The sequence below is a fragment of the Aotus nancymaae genome, unplaced genomic scaffold (genome assembly GCF_030222135.1).
Source record: "Aotus nancymaae isolate 86718 unplaced genomic scaffold, 86718_ANA_hifiasm-v0.15.2.pri h1tg000004l, whole genome shotgun sequence".
Lineage (NCBI taxonomy): Eukaryota > Metazoa > Chordata > Mammalia > Primates > Aotidae > Aotus > Aotus nancymaae.
Genome location: NW_026988415.1, coordinates 35,157,903 through 35,179,298, shown reverse-complemented (window position 1 = coordinate 35,179,298; position 21,396 = coordinate 35,157,903). Strand labels below are relative to the sequence as shown.

The window sequence follows — 21,396 nt, the reverse complement described above, 5'->3', positions numbered from 1 at the left end:
GCAGAAGAACCCATGGGTTTTGAAACAAAGTTTTCTGAATATTACCTCCCAAATATAAAATCTTATTTGAAAGGAAAGAGGGAAAGAAAACCAATCTCCATGGTAGAGCAAAAGAAGCACTATCGTTGGAAAAATAATATAATCCTAGAAATAGGAAGGTCTAGAGAAATCACCTAGGCCAATTCACTTATTTTACAGGAATTTCAATACAGTCTCTCTCTCAGTGTCTCCTGTGGGTTGGATTAGTAGCATGCCAGAAAGACACACTGTCCTGATCTGGAATGTTCACCTGTGGAACTACCAGAATGTGTTCTTTCTAGGTGGGAACAGGCTGTGTTTTATCCTACTAAGTGATAGGCATGCAAATTTTGCCAAAACCAGTGATCAGATGAAAACTTTCTACCCAATGATTGAAAGGAATTCAGTTTAAATTAAATCTACCTTGTAGGAGCCAACAGATTCTGAAAATCCATCTGAAAGGGGTTTACCCAAATACATAAAGCTTTCAAAGGAGGAAAGAAGGAGGGGAGTTTCTTTATACAAGGCCCCCAGTGTAACCCCCTAGCTCTCCTGCATTTTGACCTGGAATCTATGCTGAAGTCAGCACCATGAACCCTAACTTTCCAGTATTTTCTCACATTGCACACTCTCGTAACCTGTATGTTTCTAAGCTTCTGCCTAAAGGTGATGAAATTACCCTGTATCTTTACACCTCTCAATAGTAACTATGTTTTTTCAGCGTCAGAGTTTCTTACATAACCTCTGAACGAGTGCTGGATGCAGGTGTTTCCTTGAGAGCTAGCAGGTAAAATTACATTGGATTCTGCTTCTAACCTGCCTACAAACTTCAAGACCACCTTCTGGCAGAGCTGGGGCTTCTGTGCACTCTAGCATGTATTGAGTACGCCTTGCTTAGGAAACAAGGCCAGGCAAGCTTAAGCTCATGAGGACCTCAAAATCAAGCCACAGGCAGCTTCCATCCATTTGAAGCATGGATGATATTTGAAGACAAGCAGATCACATTAGAGAGACCTGTCTTTCTAAAGAACTGGAGTGGGCTTATAAAGCACCGGCTCAGCTCTGAAGCACTGAACCTCCCCACCTCTGATTTGGCATGAGAAGGACTCAAAAATAAATGTATCCACTGCCCCCTCCACACACATACCCAAACCCAAAGTCTGGCAAGCACTTCCAGAGTCTGCTAGCTTACCATGTTTAGGACATTGTTAAAAATAACACTTTGGTTTTAATAACTTTCTGGATAGAGACCTATCTGGGTGCAATATGCTGTCGCCTGCCTTTGATACCCAATTCCAGACTAAGGCTCTGTTATCGCCACAACCCAGTCATCACCTGACTTGAATTTAGCTTCTGTTGTTTCTTTTTTTCTATCTTTCTTCCTTTCTTTTTACCCCAGCTGATGATACGGGCAGCAGCAAGATAGACACATGGGGTAAGAGCAACTATTTCCTCCGAAGGCCAATAATTAACTTTTATAATTTGAAAAGGGAAACAAACAAGAAGGAAAAAAAAAATCCTCCCGCCACTTTATCTCCCTTACCAGATGGAATGTGACTACTCACATGTGATGAGCTCATACACACAGAGAATGTGGCGTTCAAATACTGACCTTCCCAAAGGGCAGGGATGGGTTCAAGTTCAGCACAGCCTTTGACATACCTTGGACAAGCCAGAGCTATCAAATGACAGCAGCTACTACTGAGTGGCATTTAGTTTCTGAGTGGCAGTTTCTCTGGAGGGGCTTTCACTCCAGTCCTGGGCTAAACAGCCTGCATATGTGGCTGGAAGAATCTGTGGCTCTGGGGAAGGAGGGCTTCAAATGTTCAGCTGATCCCATGTGCAATTATTCTGGCCCTGAGGAAAGCTAAACTATGACTCTAATAAGTTTATAAAGCAACTTTTATGTTCAAATCCCTGACCCTCTGTCTCCACAGCCGTTCAGTCCCTGCATAATCAGATGAAAAAAAACGCACTTAGGCAGAAGTTGTTGGTGGTGGGGAACCAAGAATATTAAAGAAAATAAAACACTGGAGAAATCTATGCCATCAGTGACCTTTCTGTTCTTCCCACTCATACCCCACAAGCTAACTACTTACCTCTGAGCAGCCACAGTTGCAGCAGCATCCAGAGCGAAATGTCTCATCACATTCTCCTCCAAATACTTCTGCTCCCACTTTGTCATATCAGCTTCCAGAGCCAGAATCCTCTCCTCTTTCTCCCGAAGGAGCTCCATCAGCGCAGCGGCACTGTATTCTGAAACGCTGGTGGGCTGACAGCTGCCCTGACGCTGTTGGGGCACATGCAGAGACCCCTCAAGTTAGTGAGAGAAGAACCATGGTGTCTGAGCCCCTATTCTTGGAAAGGATTACTGTCCAGCCTACTTTTGTTTTGACTCTGATTCAGAAAGAAGCCAGGGGAATTCAGATCTCCTCCTAAGGCCACAGGACTTCCTATCATGGGCTTGAATGTGAGATTCCCTTGGCCAGGAAAGGGGCCTGCCATATCAAATTGTCATGTTACTCAGAAAGTAGATTAATGGGCTGAAAACTGCTATCCCTGCCTGCCAGCATAGCACACAACATAAATGGGAATTCAAAAATCTGGCCAGGCACAGTGGCTCACACCTGTAATCCCAGCACTTTGGAAGGCCAAGACGGGCAGGTCACCTGAGGTCAGGAGTTCAAGACCAGCCTGGTCAACATGGTGAATCCCCATTTCTACTAAAAATACAAAAAGTTAGCCAGTGTGGTAATGCATGTCTGTTAATCACAGCTACTCAGAAGGCTGAGGCAGGAGAATGGCTTGAACCTGGAAGGTGGAGGTTGCAGTGAGCCGAGATCATGTCACTGCTCTCCAACCTAGGCAACAGAGCAAGACTTTATTTCAAGAAAAAAAAAATTCAAAGGTTTAGTTCCTATCTTGCCCATACCTTGTTGTGGTTATCATTAATGATTCCTGCAAAATTTTCTTACTCTTGATTTTCATTCATCTAAAACTGAAGAGTGGTATGGCCAGATGATTTCTAAAGACCATTTCTAGTTCTACAATATCAAGGCATGTATTTGCATAGCAGCTCTACTTCTCACAAAGTCTACTGTTCCTGGAGTTCATGTAAAAATAAAAGGTGTAAGATAATAGGCTTAAAGGATATTTCTGAGATAGGAAGCTAAGGAAACAGACTTTGTATTCACAATAGGGAGGCGCTCTGAAGTAAGATTAGGTGGGGCAGAAAAATGTAAAGATGAGCGAATGTATACTTTCAGTTTTCACGTCAAATGCCAACTGAAAAATAATCAACCAGAAAGAACACCATTTTCTTGCTTTTTTTTCCCTTTCTTCCTTTAAGTTCTCCATACCTGCTGAATTCTAAGGGATTCCAGTTCCCTTTCTAGTCGTGTCCGGAGACGGTGCTCTAGCTGCTCACGTTTTTCACATGCTGCCTGGAGCTGTACAAGGGCCTGCTGCATCTTCTCCACCTTGTCAACGTACACTTGCTTCTTTTTCAGCTAGAAATCCAAGTTGGGTAGTTTGCAAGATGAAAGGAAAAAGAGCAAGCAACAGGGTCAATTATGTATCCCCCAAATCCAGCCTTGTGTTTAGATCTTTTCTTATATGGAATATTCTTGGGGATGGTTTATCTTATTTTGGTTATTGCAGTAGGCAAATGCTTTAAAAGGGGGGATCTCCAGAAAGAAAGGTTTGCTTTGGTATGGAAAGGAAGCCCAACCCCTTTTATGTAGCTGTCTCTTCTCCAAGTGGGAGTAAAAGGGTGGTCAACTGCTGAAGGTACAAGAAGGTCAGAATTATCTTTTTTGAAGTCTTTGGTCCTGGTAATCACCCCATATAACCCACCACTGCTCTTCTGGAAAGTTTCTGCTTCTCAAAAGTAAAGGTGTTGTGTGATGGTTCAAAAGTCTTTAGCCTTCACATTCTCTAGTACTGCCTTGCTAGTTCTTTAGGTTATTTGTGATTGCTACTTGATGAGCCTGAATTGGAGATCCTGGGCTATAGTCTCTCAAATTTTATTCTGGAACCTTAAAAGATCCAGAAAGCCTAAAACTAGTGAAGCAAAAGTGAAACTAAATGAGTCAAACATTATTATTCCTCTTTGCAAGCCTATAGGCCATATCCAAAAACAAATGTAAAAGCAGGTAGGGAATAAGAGTGTGAGTTCTTTGTAACCTTGACACTTACAAGCAAAAGCTTGGCTCTATGCAGATAAAATAATGAGAAAGATCTCAGAGCTCTTAAAGAAGATATGTATACTCTCATTACCCAGAAGGCAGGCGAAAATGCAGGCTTCCCACCTTGTTAATAAATAAGCAGATTATGCTTCTCATAATACTTGTGGGGTACCCTCAATGCTAATAAATCAACTCAGCTGTTTCCAAAGCAGAAATTCTGCCAAGTGGGGCACATCTGTCATTATCCTTCTGATGGAAGTTGATATTAGGGATACCTTCATTCTTCAGATTAAAATATAAAAATATTATTGATAACCTAGTCAAAAAGAAACTCAGGAATCCCATTCTGACTTTTCAACAAATTCCCAAGCTCTTAAGTTACCTAGGTAGATAACTGCAACATAAGAAGTTATGCACCCTACCAGCATTGCCCAACAGCTACTTAGCTGGGGCCCAGCTGGCAGAACCAACCTGACTCCCTCATTGCAGAAACCTTCATGGTAATGAGTCCAAATCACTACTTGCTAGAACTTCCAGTCAGACAGTACACTAGCATGTACTGGTGGGAAAACCCTCCTTGTCTTATAATGCCCCTCTACTCAAATTAGAATCGCTGATCTTTCTTTAAGTGGAAGGAATCCTATCTTGTATTTTCCTACCAGACCTGTAGTACGCCTTGCCTAGGTGACTGGAAAACAAAAACTTTTTGACTTTTGTTGTACTTTCTTGACACTTCCTTTCATTCCAAGCTTCAATCTAGCCTTGTAAACCACTGGAGGTGAATTCAAAACTTAGATGTTTTTATCCATTAGAACTTTTCCTAGAAATAAAACAAACAAAACATCATCATACTCTTTATCTCAGTAAGTTTAAACCTTTCTTCCCTGGGATTTGTGACTATTTATAACAACACTGACTAGAGCAACAAAAACTTTTGCCTCTGCCTTCCTATTTGCCAAGATTTGAATAATTGGAGAGAAGGAAACATCCTCTATCCTTTACCTTTTGGGTCTTATAATCCTCATGAGCAATTTAAAGCTGAATGCATTTATTTGTGAATTGCTCTGAAAACCCTAAGGGAGCAGAGCAATGTTAATGCAGAGAATGTTAGCTATAATTACTAAAGCTTACAGCAGTTATACTTAAAGGCAATTAAACCTAGATAGCAAGTAGTTCTTGCCTTGGTGGTAAACTACTGCAATGCAAGCTCAGAAAACTGAAAAATAAGCAATATAGGGCCATGTGGATTTCTTGAGAAAGGAAACCTAAATATCTAAATATCATAGCAAAAGCGCCCCCACAATAGAAGTCACTGAGCCAACTCTCTGGAAGGGAAATGCAATAAAGGCCCAGGGAGTTCTCTGAGTTGGCTGAAGATAGGCATGCAGGTCAGATAAATTCCACAAAGGAGGCCAAAAAATATCTCATTTTGATTTGCCACTGGGATGATTTTCTATGAGGTAGCAGGACCACTGTGTATGGCATAGTTCTCCCACCTCACTTAAAAGGAGAAAATGTGCAACTCACCCATAAGCATCATAATCACCTAGTAAATGCTTACTCTCTAGATAAGTTAGGGTAGAAAAAGACAACTCTTGCATGTGATCAGTGCAAGATCCTAGAGATGCAATCAACAAGGCAACCATCTTCTAAGTTACACTCTCTACATTTTCTTGATCTTATCTACATGTAAAAAGGAACAACGACCTATTGGCTTTATTAACTCAACTACTATCTTGGACATTATGTGCTTCACTTTTACCTTGGTCATGACAAATCGTGATGTATCTTTATACGGATCAAATGAGATTATGCATTAAGTGCTTAGTAGAGTGTATGGTACAGAAAGTACTCCGGGTTGTTTGTTCTTTTTTAGAGAAAAAGTTAATACCAAGTCATACACATTCCAATCCTCTCAACTTTGAACACTTGCTCCAGACATCCTTGACATGGCTATCATTCTCTCAGTAACTCTAATGATCACATCAGTATCTAATTAAAACAACACAAATATAGCCAATTTCCCACAGAAAGACATGCAACACTAGGCCTCAAATACTTTATGATGCAAATATCTTTGGATAGCAAGTTGTTCATTGGAAATACAGTAAGAAGCAACTATTGAGTAGCTGCAAGGATACCGTATTTTTCTCCAAACGACATGATTTGCAAGGAACCTCTGCTTTAGGAGAAAGAAATATGTTACCTAAGATCAAAGGTACTATTTAACTAAAGACCCTTAGGCAGAAGTAATTGTCTTTCTCTCTCTCTCTCTCTTTCTCTTTCTTTCTCTCTCCTTCCCCCTTTCTCTCTGTGTTTGTGTATGAGTGTATGTGTATGTGACACACACACAGATAATACATATCAGAAATATCTATCTAACAACACAATGAAAGGTAAAGGAACAAGGTGACAATCAGGAGGCTTGGGTTCTAGTCCTAGCTCTGCTATTAATAGCAACTTGCTTTCTAGTCTCAGCTACAGAGACCTCATTTGTTTAAAAAAATGAGGGGGGTTTCAGGAGTCAGTGAACCAAAATGGCCGGCAGCAGCCCAAATCCAGCCATGTCCCTTGATTTTGTCTATAGCTGCCTTATAGCTACAATGGCAGAGTCGAGCAGTTGGGAATTGCAACTAAAACTGCATGGCCCACAAACTCCAAAATATTTACTATATGGTCCTTTAGAGAAACAGTTGGCAAACCCCTGGAAGAGGTTTTCAAATGGTATTGCAGAGTCCTAGTATTTGGTGTAGGTGCTTGAGGGGTCACTATGGTGGGTGGGTTACATCAGATGGCTCCTCTATTATGAGCTTTACATATTAGGGTTCTGTTTAAAATTTCATTTGAAAAAACAATTGCCAGAGCTTTGTGTGTGTTGTATTCACGTTCATTTTTGTTGTCTGTTATCTGTCTATTATATCCAAGGCACTTTTACACCTACCTCCCCTCTCTCCTTTAGACCAGAACTGTTGCTCCGTCTCATCCATATCTCAAACCACTTGATGCTTTTATGTTCACCACCCAGTCTACTGTCACACTCTCCCCTGTTCAGCCTAGACATGGCTCTTTATAATGCCCTTATCAATCTAGGCTTCTACTACGTCAAAATTCTACCAGGTCTACTATGCAAATAAACTTCATATTGGTCCGATCATTTCTTAATCCCTTCTCACCAAAATCACTAAACTCTCCAAGAGTTCTTCCTTGAATAATCTTACCTGATCCTGACTGCTGCTTTTCTCTATAGCTTCTCATCCTGTGTCCTCTATTAACAGTCATTTTTCAAAGATTTTATTCATGTATGGATTCATTCATTCATTCAATAGATATTTACTGAATGCTTCTTATGCATCAGGCCCTATTCTACATATGAGAGCAGGAGGGATGTAGTGGGAAACAAGACAAAGTTTTTTCCTCAAATGAAAGGCAATATCCATAGGCCACTTAAGGGCAGAGCCCTTCTATTTTCCTTGGTATCACTCTTAAGTTCTAGTTCTAGTTTACTGGTCACCATATTCTTGGTGAACAGTTAATATTAAATAACTGTTACATTCAAGAAGAAAAATGAGCACAGTATAGCTTATCTACAACACTGCGAATATACAAACAACAAACACATGCCTCATAAATGTATTTACTTTGTTTGGCCCAGTCAAGATAAGAGTTTCATATCATTCCTACTCAGAGATAAGTATTTAAAGGGAAATCATAAAATTGGGAGAAAGAACAGTGGGAAGGCAATCTATTGAAGCATAAGGCAAATACTCTTGAGCTCAATCAATCATGTGATTTTCCATTACACTTCTGTAATATTTTGAACCAGTTCCCAAGAATTTGGCAGATCTCTTAACCCCCTTCTGACTCAGGAAAATCTGATCCCTGCAAATGAATACCACGTGATGGCATCTCTTTCCTCCTTCCAACAACTGTGGGTGTCTTTCAAACTTATTTTTTAAAGGATGGCTATATACAAAATTATTTCTAGAGCCCCATTAGTCTTAGCCATTTGCAAGGAAGTGACTTAATAATTTAGCTAGCTACCCATTTATTCACTGGTGGACAAAGAACAGGGTTAAAATGTTTTAGATTTAAGAGATCTGGGTTTTCTTCTAAATTTATCACTGACTATATCACCTAATCTGTCTGTACTTTAACTTCTTAATCTGTCAAATAAGGATAACACTTGCAAAGTTCTTTGGAGGATATACTAATATATCTGTAAATATTTTTGATGTTTGAAAAATACAAACAAGAAAATACAGATCAGTAGACAGAAAGGACAGACTATTAATACTAGCTGGATGACCACCAACATATACAAACACTCCATTGGCTAAAAGACATTAAGGCTAAAAATACGAAACTAAGTCCATTGCCTTCATTGTCTAATTTTCCTCTTCCCTTCTAATGTCCACAACCCCAAACATTATTATACAAATTTCACAATGAAGTATTCTTTTATTGCTATTCTCCTTCATACCACTGGTTATATGTTGCTCCATGAGCCTGATTTTTGTTTGATCTGATTTAGTCTTACCCAGGAGCCACTGGATCCAAGTAAGGGTTCATGCTGAAGCAATTTGGTAACACTACCCTGGTATTAGCAAGTTGCCTCTGTCCATTGCCAGTAGGCTGTGGTCCACTGTAGATATTAAAAGAATTGAAGAGTAAAACCACCACCTCTAAAAACTTGCTACCTCAGGAATAGAGCTCATGTTATAAAGGAGACTAAAGAGAAATCCACAAGGCTTCCAATTTAGGAATTCCGAAAGCCAAAATCACAGGAAAGACTGAAAGAATTGAGCTCAAAGAGGTCACTCCATCTCTATTTGGGGGTAGACATAATTTCTTTCTTTTAACACATTGGGTAGAAAAACACCTACTTAAAAGTAAATTCGGCCAGGCGCGGTGGCTCATACCTGTAATCCCAGCACTTGGGAGGCCAAGGAGGGTAGATCACTTGAAGTCTGGAGTTTGAGACCAGCCTGGCCAACATGGTGAAACCCTGTCTCTACTAAATACAAAAAATTAGCCGGGCATGGTGGCACATGATTGTAGTCCCAGTTACTTGGGAGGCTGAAGCAAGAGACTCACTGGAACCTAGGAGGCAGGGGTTGCAGTGAGCCGAGATCACACCACTGCTCTCCAGCCTGGGCAACAAAGTGAGACTCCATCTCAAAAAAAAAAAAAAAAGAAAAAAGAAAAGCAAATACACTGAGATAAATAAGGAGAATGTCATCCTTAGATGAAATGCCCTTCAAATAAATTAGTAATGCACCAGTAGAACACCTTGGAAGATTCCTGGGTGGATATGTATTTTACCTGTATCCTATCAACACTCTAAATGCACACATAATTCATATCCTTGGATCTTCCATCCAAATCTATAATCCATCATAATCACTGGGTAAGATTTACCTTCACCAATAAAATCCTATTGTTGTTTGAAAATTATTTTGGAGTATTAGACATATAAATATCTATGTCTATGACATCTTCCTCTAATATCAGGGAAGGAGGAAATTAGTTATGATAGTTTGTGGATAGGTGTGGTAGCAGAAAATTATGTATCTCAAATAAGTAGAAGGGGATCTAGAAAGAACGGAAAATATTAACCCTCAAGAACAATGGTGGAAATAAAGTAAAACAGTATGAATTCAATTTTAGAGAATTGAGTAGAATGGCAACAGGACTCTAGAAAATGCACTGGGTACTCCAATACTAGCTATCAATGTGACATCTAAATCATCACTAGCCACTACAGTTCAGAAAAGGTTAACATTTGGGCCCCTTCTTGTTGAATCTCTATGGCTTTCATTTTAGCCGAAAGCCAAAGAACAAGGCTTACTGGCTCTCTCTGCCAGCCCTCTCACATTCCACACTCTCCCTTCCTGTGCACTCAGCTCAGTAAGCAGCCCACCCACAGCATCTTCCCTCTTTGATCTTGCCAAGGCCTTTTTCCCACCATCCCTGAAACAATTACCCAAGCCGCTTCCACTCCGGATCATCATAAGACAGCAGCCAGCCAGAAGCCTGGGCTGCCTTGAGCCTTGTGAGAGGATATGCCAGGCATCCGTTGAAACTCTCCAGAGAGGTCAAATTGGTAGGGGGTGGGGAGGCTCTCTTTGAATGGGAGAATACCGTGGTTGCTGTAGGACACAGAGCTCTTTTGACTTGGAGTTTAATGAGCCTTCACTTCAATAGGACCTACGTGTCCCGAAAGATAAGGGCAAGGATGGAAAGGCACCATTTACCTCATTCCGCTGCCGCTGCAATAGGAACACAGGGTACACACTGGTTCAAGGCTTGGATCAGAGTGACTTACCAAGAAAACAGGTCTGATTTATAATTACAGTGCTATCCCCTCCCCAGCAAGATACCTTCCTGGATGTCAGCAGAGCGAGATCCATGAAAGAATGCACTGAACTTGGGGGCAAATGGAAGCTGTGATTGCAGGAGGGAGAACGTTCTTTGTAAACCTGAGGCAACATTTCCATGTAGAGTTTAGAGCACAGTGATTGTAGAGAACCTCAGGCAAGAGACTTTATGGGATTAGCAAGATGGAATGAATTTCAGGAAAAGCATCTAAATGAGATCTTTGTAAAGAGAAAGACATAAATAAATGCAAGGGTCCTCTGGCCATTAGTCATAACCTTTCCCTGACCACCTTGATGCAATGAGAAGTAGTTACCTGAGTGACCTTGTTCTTAGAAAGCTGAGAAAAATAGTCTGACAAAAGGTCTAATCTGAGAAAGTGTCCCTAATTTTGATTTGCTAAGTAGGCTAGAGAGGTTTTCCTTGGAAGAACTCTTAAGGCCTGAGAATAAAGGAAAGTTCATGGTGCCATTTGTAAGCCATCACTAAATTATCTGTTTATATGGAACATAGGCAGGTCATCTAACATATCCATCTGCCTTCAAACACAGCGTTACTGGAGCCATTTCCAACAGACGGAAGGATAACTCTTCCATTCATGAATATCCTTCTTGGTTTAGAAATGTTCAATGATTTTGTGAAGCAATCACAATGAAGACTCCTTCCTAGATCTGTTCCAGAACTACCTGTTTACCTCAAATACTTCCCTGATGTTCCAAACTGAAATTTCAGCCCCAAAAGAGCAAAACCTAATGAAGATTGAGTCACAGCAGAAAAGCAAAACTATAATTAGCAATTCCTATATTTAAGGATAATATGCAAAAGGAATGTTTTCCTTTGAACAGTATAGAAGAGACACCCAGGAGCAAATCCAGCTCTGAAAGGCTGCTAAAACAAAAAAGGAAATAAGAACCAGTTGATTTTCTCTGAAATGTGGTCTTCCAAGCCTTTATATGTGCTAGAAGTGAGCCAGCTTGAAAGTCTGAAGACATTACATGGCCTCTGAGATTCCGCTGGGTAGAAGGTGGTAAACATGGTCACCCAGTCAAAGGTTTCACTTCCTTTAACAAGAGCAACTCACAATTTCCTAATGATTAGACTCCATGTGAAAGCACAAATTGGATAAGACTGAAAACTTAACAATAATTGATGGGCTCATTTGAGATGGGCTGTTGCCATCATTCAATCCCAGCCCGATTTTTAGAACTTCTTTATATTGTAAAGCTACATATTTTGAGGAGGGTCCCTGGAAAACTACTAAAAATCTCCAGGACTAATGCCCAGAAAAGCCTCAGAAGTCTGAAGCCAGAAATATATTTCAGGCAACCTTTTCAGCGAGGGCTACACAGTGGGAACTAGAGATGAACATTTTCTCCCAACACATATATTATTTTCATTATTTTCAAACAACCAGTAACCACTGTGCCCTCAGAAGTTGCAAAGAAAAATGGTTGCAGACACTCTGTCCCTATTTATCTCCAACTGGCTGAGCACCCTTCCTGGAGGGGTAGCAGGACTCTCTGTACACCCTAATCTTGAAGCAATCTGGACAAGTTTCTCATAGTCTGTTGAAAAGAAAGGCCTAACGAGTGAAGCAATTTTTAAAAAACTTAAAAGATGCAGAGGTTACTAAATCTGAACAAGCACCCACATTTTCCTTTTGGGAGGTGAACCAAAGGATGATTCAGACAGGGAGAAAGGCAGCAGGGTTTAGGGAATGAAGAGTCATGAGATACCAGTTTTATTTCTGGCTCTACCCAAGATGGCCATGTGACCACCAGCAAGTTACTTCTTCTCAGCAGGTCTCTTAGTTTGCCCATCTCTAAAAAAAATCCAGTCTTACCCCATCCTATAATTTTCTCTGGAACGTCCTCGCAAAAATGTAAGGGAAAGAAACATATCAGGTGAAGCAAAAGGATGCGCTAAGCTCCTTAAATCTAGATATCAGGTAGATACAAGTCTTCCTCATTTTCTGTTAAGCAACTTAGCATAGTTCTGATGTAGACAACTGATGAAGCAAGACATTAACCTGATTTTATACTATGGATATTTTAGCAAGTCAGGCTAAGGGATATCATGAATTAGATGGCACTACCTACTGGTAAAGTGTGAATTTACAGCCCAACTCCAACAAGCATTTTAATATCAAAAAAAAGAAAGCAGAGGAAATTGATAAGTTGGGAAATCTCCAGGAACTAGACCTATTCTTACTCAGGGAGAGGAAGCAGGCAATGAATGAAGGCAGGAAAGATACCTCATATACAATAGCCAGAATACTATTTAAATGCTAATAATTTTCTTTTGTTTCAAATCTATACATTTTTCAACTTGTTATGATGGAGGCTATTTTTTCCTTTAAAACAATTCTAGTTTCAGAATAGGAGTCTCTGAGATACAACATTTTCTTTACCAAGTTATACTTTAGCTTCAATTTTTGCTGGAACACACCCATCCCTTGAAGGGCAAAACATCTAAGAGTTAGTACTCCAGTGCAATAACAACTGACATCCAAGATGAATTAATGACAAGCCAGCAGCAAATTTCCCTCTATTTCACGAGTACAGTTTAGTGTTGCAATCAAATAGCATCTATGTCAAGCCTAATCAGATAGACATTAATCATATGCTTAATAGTTTGGGGGCCCTTGCATTTGTCCAGGGAAGGCTTCATCTCTGCACACAAATAACTGACAAGTCCATTCCTCTACAGAACTATTTTCTAGAAGTAGCCTCTGAGAACCACAGCACAGCTTTTGGCCAGTGCATTTTTTTCTGACATAAACGTCAAACTATCCCTGGGTCCCATCCTGCCTCGGACCTCCCAAAATTGCTTCTATTCAAAAGTAATCTGCCAAGTCAGTCCAACAGCAAAAGATATGGCCAGCAAGAATAATTTCTGACCTGAGAAGGGACTGAGTTCCCACTAAGCTTAGGTAGACAAGGACTGTTCAGATTTTAAAATCCTTAGAGTACTTTAAGCTACCTAGAATTGTTTTCTAGTTTTATAAAGTTTTAAAATACCTTTAAGGGTAGAAATTAAAATACACATCTATACATAAACATATCTATACATCTATATCTATTTATATATCTGTCATAGGCTTAAGGTAGGGCTAGGTATATAGTAAGAGCTTAGAGTATGGGGGCAGTTAGCTTATTATATGAATGAATAAATGGAAATTGTTTCTTGACCCTGCTGATTTCCTATTTTGGAGCAAAAGAAAAGAATTTACCAAGAAGAGAAAAGAAATCAAAGTCCACTCACATCATCACAATGGTAACTAGGATCATCAGATGGCCCCTCCCTACTGGGGATTATGCAGTTGCCAATTCACCACAATGTGGAGCCCAGTGTCCCTGATTTCCCAGCCCTCCCATCCCCAGGCTCATGCTACCTGAGGAAACCATACCTCTTCTTCCAGCTTTACCACCTTGGCCTGGGCATTACTCAGGGCCTGGTCTCGGATTTCGATGTGTCGTCTTTGGTCCTCATTGGTAGAACGGGCAGTGGCCAGCTCTGCTTCCAGCTTCTCCTTCTCACGCTGGCTTTCTTTATCTGTCAGGACATTAAACATTAACACTGCCAGCCTGGAGCTGGCTCAAAGCCTTACCTGAGCAAAACTGACACATCATACCCTTTACTAGACAACCTCCTGTTTTGGTGTACAGCTGAAGAACCAGTATATCTAAGATCTGGATTCTATCACTGGCTCTACCACTAAATTGCTGTAGAAATCCAGAAAAGTCACTTAATAACTTAATGGCTGTTGAGCAGAAGCAATAAGAAAATAGATGCAACGTGTCCCAAAAAGTATTAGGCATTACATAAAGAAGAATACACACACACACACACACACACACACACACACACACACACACCCCTACTTCAGAAGAAAAGGTAGGCTCGTCCCCTCAATTTTATTTCTTCCAAATTGTCTTACACTGGCAAAAGAGCAATTGAGCTCAAAACATTTTCCCCATTGTTTCTTCATGACCGTACATTAAAGGGAGCTAAAAATGACATTTCATAAAATGGATAAAAGCTCAAGCCCACCCTTCACACACTAACATTACTTTGTAACTGAGATCAAGTCTACTAGACAACATGTCCTCTCCAGGGAAAACCTAACGCAACCCACTTTATCTCAGCATCTGCTTCCTTTGGGAATCCAATGTCTTTTAAAAGATAATACAGTAAAACTGAAGCCATGCTATGCTTTTATCCTACTCCTTCTCCGGTAGGATAGGATAGGTGTGGAGGGAGAACTGGAAAGAACAGGGCAAACGTAGATGGAAAATATCAGGATCAGAGCACTTAAGGCAGCCATTTCACCTGAAAAAACATCCTCTATTTGCGAATCTCCCTTTCTACCTTTTAAGTCTATTAGAGTTTGAAAGTTCAGATGTTTTAAAAAAGTAATCCAATATGCTTGTATGCTTACACACACACATTTATATATGTGTATACATACATATATACAAAATGTGTGTGTGTGTATATATATATACTTGCATATATATAAAAACGTGTGTATATATATACTTGCATGTATGTGTATATGTGTATACAGATATAATCTATGACCTTAGAATGGAAGAACTTAGTGGGCAGATAATGGTCTTTCTGCCTTGGGTTTTAAAGAGAGCTCAGTTGAGCAGTGCCTATATAATGAGGATTTAATAAATATCTGTGGATGGATATAAGAAAAATAGAGGAAGAAAGCACCAGTATGAGACAGTAGCCAAAACTATAATTTTTAGGAGAATGAAGGAACATGATCACAGGCTAGCATTTGCATAAGTTAATACAGGTTTATAAGTAGTCTCTAAACAGATTTTCAACTTTGGTCCATATACTATTCTTATCGCAATCCGCCCTCTTCTAGTGGCTGGCTGTACCTTGTTCCAGTACCCACAGCTAATGAGAATATCAGAATATTACACCTGAAGTGATTATCATTGAATTCCAATGAGGTAATTCTCACTCCTCCCAAATGATCACTTAAAGATTTCATTGCTTGGTCCTAGTTGTAGATGTCTGTTAGTGAAATGGACCCCTTGTGCTTCCAGCAGGGGGAGGGAAAAAGGAACCATTATGAAATATGCCAGAGCATTCTGTTCTTAACAAGGCCTGCCCCCAAGAGAAACTATTTAACCAGAACCCAATCTATGAGTTTGGGGGATTTTGTTTGCTTGTTTGTTTGTTTCCAGAGCCTAACTGACCCAGGGGAAAGGAAACACTCAACTCCAGTCTGCTCTGGCCTTCCACACGAGAGAAGGAAATACCCAGTTGAAGCCCTCTCTAGTGATCCTGCATCACCTAAAGGGGTGAGAAAAAAACTGAGATGCACTTGTAACATCTGGAGGCACAGGCTCACTAAAAGACTGAGACCTAATCATAGGTCTAGAGCACTTCCCTTTCCCCCAAATTTTACCATCACTCCTGAAAGGCCTCTTTACCGCAATGCCTTTTATCCCATACATCAGGTCTGCCATTTCACACGCATACACACAAAAAAACCTAAAAGCCATACTAAAAGGTAAAATATACAGTTTGAAAAGTCAAGGCAAGCATCAGAACCAGACCCCGAGATAAAGCAGGGATGCTGGAATTAACAGACTGGGAATTTAAAACAATTATGATTCATATGCTAAGGGCTCTAATGAAAAAAGTAGATGGTATGCAAGATCAGATCAATAGTATAAGCAGAAAGATAGAAATGTTAAGAAAGAATCAACAATGCTAGATAGTAAGACAGAGGTAACAATACCATCTTATTTAACCTCACTATATTTGTAAGGATCAAATGAGATAGTAGATTTATTTAGGTGAAAGAAATGCTAGAAAGCAAACCAAACACCAAAGGAACTTACTACATAAAGCAGATAATGATCATCATCACCATGATTAATAATGACAATCTGTAGCTTCAAAACTTTTCATTGTGATACAACAAATTTTGTACACTAATTTTTAGAATGAGAAGGTTGAGACTCACCTGAGCTTTAAAATTAGCAATTCCATGTTTTTGAATCAAATCATTATAACTACAGGGGACCATGACAAATGTAGTTATGTTCCATGTCTTTCCTCTTCCTCTTAACTAAGGCACACCTCACACCAAAAACTCAAACAAGCAGTTTTGATTTTTTGAAGGTTAAGAGTCCTTCATCTGGAGACTTAAACCTTAAGTTTTAGGAGAAACGTCAATAGGGCAGCCTCACCTTCCTTCCCACTCCGACTTTGCATTTGGAAAGTAAGGAACATTTGTTGAATACATATTGCATACCAGGTATTGTACTAACTTAATCCTCAGAACAACCATACAAGGAAGGTACTATTCTCTTCTAAATTTGCATATGAGAAAACAGACCCAGACAGTTTGACTAACTTGCACAAGGTCTCACAGTTGGCAAATAAGTAGTGGAGCCCCTATTTAAGCCCAGACTGGTTCTACTATACCAGGCTGCCTTCTCCTAGGGCTGAGTTGGTTTGGCTTCTCTAGGATTCCTTCCTTCTGCCACAGTTCCAACCATGCAGGGCCCTGTCAATGTCCAAAGCTGAAAGAAATTAGGAGGGGCAAGAGTCATGCCCTCTTCCCTGGCTAGTTGGTGAACTTCACTTTTCCCTCCTAGAGCCATTTGACAGTCTTTTGCCCTGCTGGTAATACAGTCTGATCTACTAAGTTACCACATTTTATAAACCTGTACAAGAGCTCCTAGGACACCTGAAATACCATCTCCATACAGAGAGGAGTATGATCTAGCTGATCCACAGCAAAAAATCTATACATTTTATTTGTTTCGATCTGAGAGGCTGTCACCCTCTTTCTGCCAGTGAACTAGCTTTGAGAGTCACTGTGACACCACAAAAGCAATTTCACAAAAATTTATACTAGGTACTGATGACACCAGAAAAACTACATTCCTTACTCTAAGATATACCAACAAAGGAACAGGAGGTACAGGGAAAAGAGGAAAAAAAAACCTGTTCTGAAGCCAGAGCACAACAGAACAACCCAGGAAGGGAGGGCAGTATTGTAAGTGAAGATCAAACGAACTTGTAAAAGCTGGCTAGAAGCTGCATGGAATGAGTTGAAAGGGTCATTTGGAGATCCAGCAAAGATGGAAGAAACTGACAAATCCCTACTGAGCACAACTATAGCCAGAGCTACATTGAGGGAGGCTGGGGGTAGAGGAAACCAACCATGGGCATCTGCAGAAATGAGAGCAGTTCATCTGTTTCCCGTCCCCCCCACCAACTAATTCTCCCTGTGGACTCAATCTACTATGAAGTTTTTATTGCTGGTTTTATGAAGGCAACTGGAAAGAATTAAGCATTGTCTCGCTGGGTGGGGTCCATTAGAGACCGATAAAAAAGAGGATTAATTCATTGTCATGGTCCTAGGAGTATTTCCAGACAAAGAAAACACTATTATGAGGAAGACACAGCTCTGCACTCCCCCACGTCCTCCAACTCTGTAGCCAGAGTCACTGGTTCAGGCCACAGGAGTAGCTCCCCTTGTAATCTGCTGCTCTGTAACAACAAATACTAGATGCTTAACAAAGGGAGCCCCAGGTACAGATGAAGTATTCCAAACACTAATCATCAATCCTGCATGTTAATGCCATCTCTACCAGAGACAACACATGGAATCTTCTAAGAAAATCCCTTCAACACAAAGGGACCTCATGTTCAGTAAAGCTCTTTATACAGCTAGCAATGACACTAGCAGGGATTTCAAGGGGTTTCTCTAGTTTAATGCTGAAGGAGCAAGGTGATGTGACAAGATGTTGTGGCAAGCAGCCTTCTTGGCTTAGAAGGAAAAGAACACAATCTTCCAACTTCATGCCTGAATAGGAAAAACAATCCTTAGGTGATACTCACTCTGCACTGGCTCTTCTAAAAGGCTAAAGAGAACAGTGTAATCTTTTCATGCACCTTGCTCCCATCCGCATATTAATACCTGTTTCTGAAGCTTGCACTTACTTTTTGCAAAGAGCTGTGAGATGGTTTTTCTGGTGTCCTCTGACCCCTCATATTCCTTCTCTGCAAGCTGCTTGTTGGCAGTCTCTAGACGCTCTGTGGAATTTGGAGAAAATCAACAGGGTCTCAAATATAAACTTTCATGCACATACTACTGGCCCTCTAAATACTGACCTTTGGTAAAACAAGCCTGTTTCTCCATGTTAAACAGGAATAGGTAACTAACACAGGTTTGCAAATGTGAATCCCAAAATACTAGACCATGGCAGGGGAGGAGGAGGTAAGTATTTAATGCTTTCATTCCTCACTGCCAAAACCTAAGTTAAGTGCAGAATTCTAAATTCCAATGAAATTATCCATCCCCAAATATATAATGATATCTTTCATTAACCAGGAAAAAAAACAGCATCACAGTTATTACAAAGTCTTTAAACTCACGTAATGTCAAAGCTAGAAAGGGACAACTGGCAGCATGTAGTTGGGCCCCCGATTTTAAAGATAAAATAACCAAAATTCTAAGACAGACAGCAACATCCCTGGGTGGGCGCGGTGGCTCATGCCTGCAATCCCAGCACTTTGAGAGGTCGAGGCGGGTGGATCGCCTGGTCAGGAGTCCAAGACCAGTCCAAGTTTTGCCAATGTGGCAAAACTCTGTCTCTAAAAATACAAAAATTAGCCAGGCATGGTGGCACACGCCTGTAATCCCAGCCAGCTACTTGGGAGGCTAAGGCAGGAGAATCGCTTGAACCCAGGAGGCAGAAGTTGCAGTGAGCCAAGATCATACCACTGCTCTCCAGCCTGGGCAATAGAGCAAGCCTGCAACTCAAAAAAATAAATAAATAAATAAAAGGAAAAAAAGAAAGTATCATCTCCAAGGTCAGCAGTTTTAAAGGTGCTGAAGGTGCTTTAAAGTAGAAATATTTCCCAAAGTCTTCAATATTATCAGGTGAAAAAAAATAAAAGAAGCCAGTGAGTCCCAGAAATAAGAAAGGACATTATACTTCAAGCTTGCACAGTCAAAGGGCATGCCTCTGCAAAACTTGTTAAAAGGAAGAGGCAGTACCTATTGTAGGGGTAGGCCAGGTGGGTCCAGAAGTCCCAGAAGGGATCCTGCCTAAGACATCAGCTCATCACTCATAAGACCAGTGAGATGTACCCACACTTTGATCGATCAAGCATGGGACTGAGCATTATTGCAGTCACAAAAAATTAGCCTGGCACATGCCCAGCCATTTACTGCCCATACCGATGGGTTGAACAACCCCAAAGAGCCTAGCTGGATCCTGCTCGGTCCTTCCCTTCACCACCCTGCAGCTGCTTCAGAAGTATAAAGACAAGCCCATTGGTTCCCTCACCTCTCAGATCCCTGTTGAAGTCATGCATCCTCCGAATCTCGCCCTCTAGCTTGTTTCTCATGGCTTTCTCTAGGGCCTCTCTTTTGGAGGATGACTTCACGAGGTTCTCATATGCCTCTGAGACTCGCTGGATTTCTGTCTCCACCTTAACAACAGAAAAAGGAAGATGGTGGTGATGGTAGGAGATTGATGGGGAAAATGGTCTGAAAACATACATGCAAATCCTCAGTGACAGCTTCTCTCAGTGCTCACAGATGGCCAGGAGGAAGCATAACACAGTCAGATGAGAAAAGTTTCAAGGAAGGATCTCCAAGTTCAACCATAAGCTTAGTATTTAACTCACTGTGTCATGGTCTTTCCTTGGGTTAAAAAATATACATATACAGTTTCTGCCTTCAGAGGAGATAGTAAGAATAAATTTTATAAATAGTTATTAATGATTTTAATTTCTGAAAAAAACTCTTAATTTTGAAAATATTAGTAATAATATATATAGTATGTAGATACTTTATTCCAAACCATTCAAAGGGCTCTCACATGTTGGTTCCAGTTTGTACTGATATCTGCCTAGGCAGGATACCTCCTCTCATTTTAGTAGAGAGAAAGTTTAAATTGCCTCTGAAGAGCAAGTGTTAGCAGTAGAGACCAACCCTAAAAATCCCAAGCCTCATGAAGTAGTTCAGTTCAATTTAACAAACATTGACCAAGGGCCAAATATTTACATGAACTTTTAAAACACTATTAGGAGGGTGTAAATATGAATGAAAACATTCTCATTGCTCTCAAGGAGGTTTCAATCCAATCAAATGAAAGAATATAGGGCAAGATACATCTTTAAGAAACGTAGTAGTGCCATAAAGCACAGAGAAGGAAGAAGTTATTCCTGGTTGGGGGAAGTGGGGAGGAGAACACTTTTTGGAGGAGGTAGCACTTAAGAGTCAGATCCTGAAAGCTGGGTCAGATTTCAATGAGCAGAGGTGAGGGGAAGGGTATTCTATTCTGAGTAAGCAAATGCATTCCCAGAATGACCAGTCGTCTAATTTGGCTGGATACTGTGGGGTACACAGAAGGAAGCTGGCGAGATATGGCTGCTAAGATAGATTGGAGTCAGATCATAAAAGGCTTTTAATGCCAGGCATTTGGACTTTATCCCATAGTCAGTGGGAAACCAGTATAGATTTTTGAACAGAAATTCGTAATCAGAGTTGTGTTTTATGACACCCCTGCAAATCTTGTAAAATGGGGGAAAAGAACTCAAGAAAGGATCTTGCCCTGAATCAACCAAAATCAGGCAGAAAATGAGAAATTAGACTCCAGAGTCTTTCTGTAACTGGTATAGCTCCATTGCACATATAATAACCACACAGATATTTGCATATAATTTGTATAAGACAAATAAACCCATGGCCTATTAAGCAAATTTCAGATTAAATTGGACTCTGCAACCATTCTGCATTCCTCCTGTGTTTTCCACT

General features: G+C 40.4%; 1 protein-coding gene across 3 annotated transcripts in view; it reads right to left on the bottom strand.

Moving 5' to 3' along the window:
* The window catches only part of AMOT (angiomotin), a 64,457-nt gene that overhangs the window by 13,533 nt on the left and 29,528 nt on the right, over positions 1-21,396 (bottom strand). For all 3 annotated transcript variants that reach the window (XM_012451773.2, XM_012451775.2, XM_012451776.2), the window contains 5 exons: positions 19,922-20,066; positions 18,570-18,662; positions 13,990-14,135; positions 3,378-3,527; positions 2,118-2,308 (listed from right to left, as the gene is read on the bottom strand). In XM_012451773.2, the coding sequence (XP_012307196.1) occupies positions 2,118-2,308; positions 3,378-3,527; positions 13,990-14,135; positions 18,570-18,662; positions 19,922-20,066 (725 nt within the window). The remainder of the gene's footprint in view (positions 1-2,117; positions 2,309-3,377; positions 3,528-13,989; positions 14,136-18,569; positions 18,663-19,921; positions 20,067-21,396) is intronic.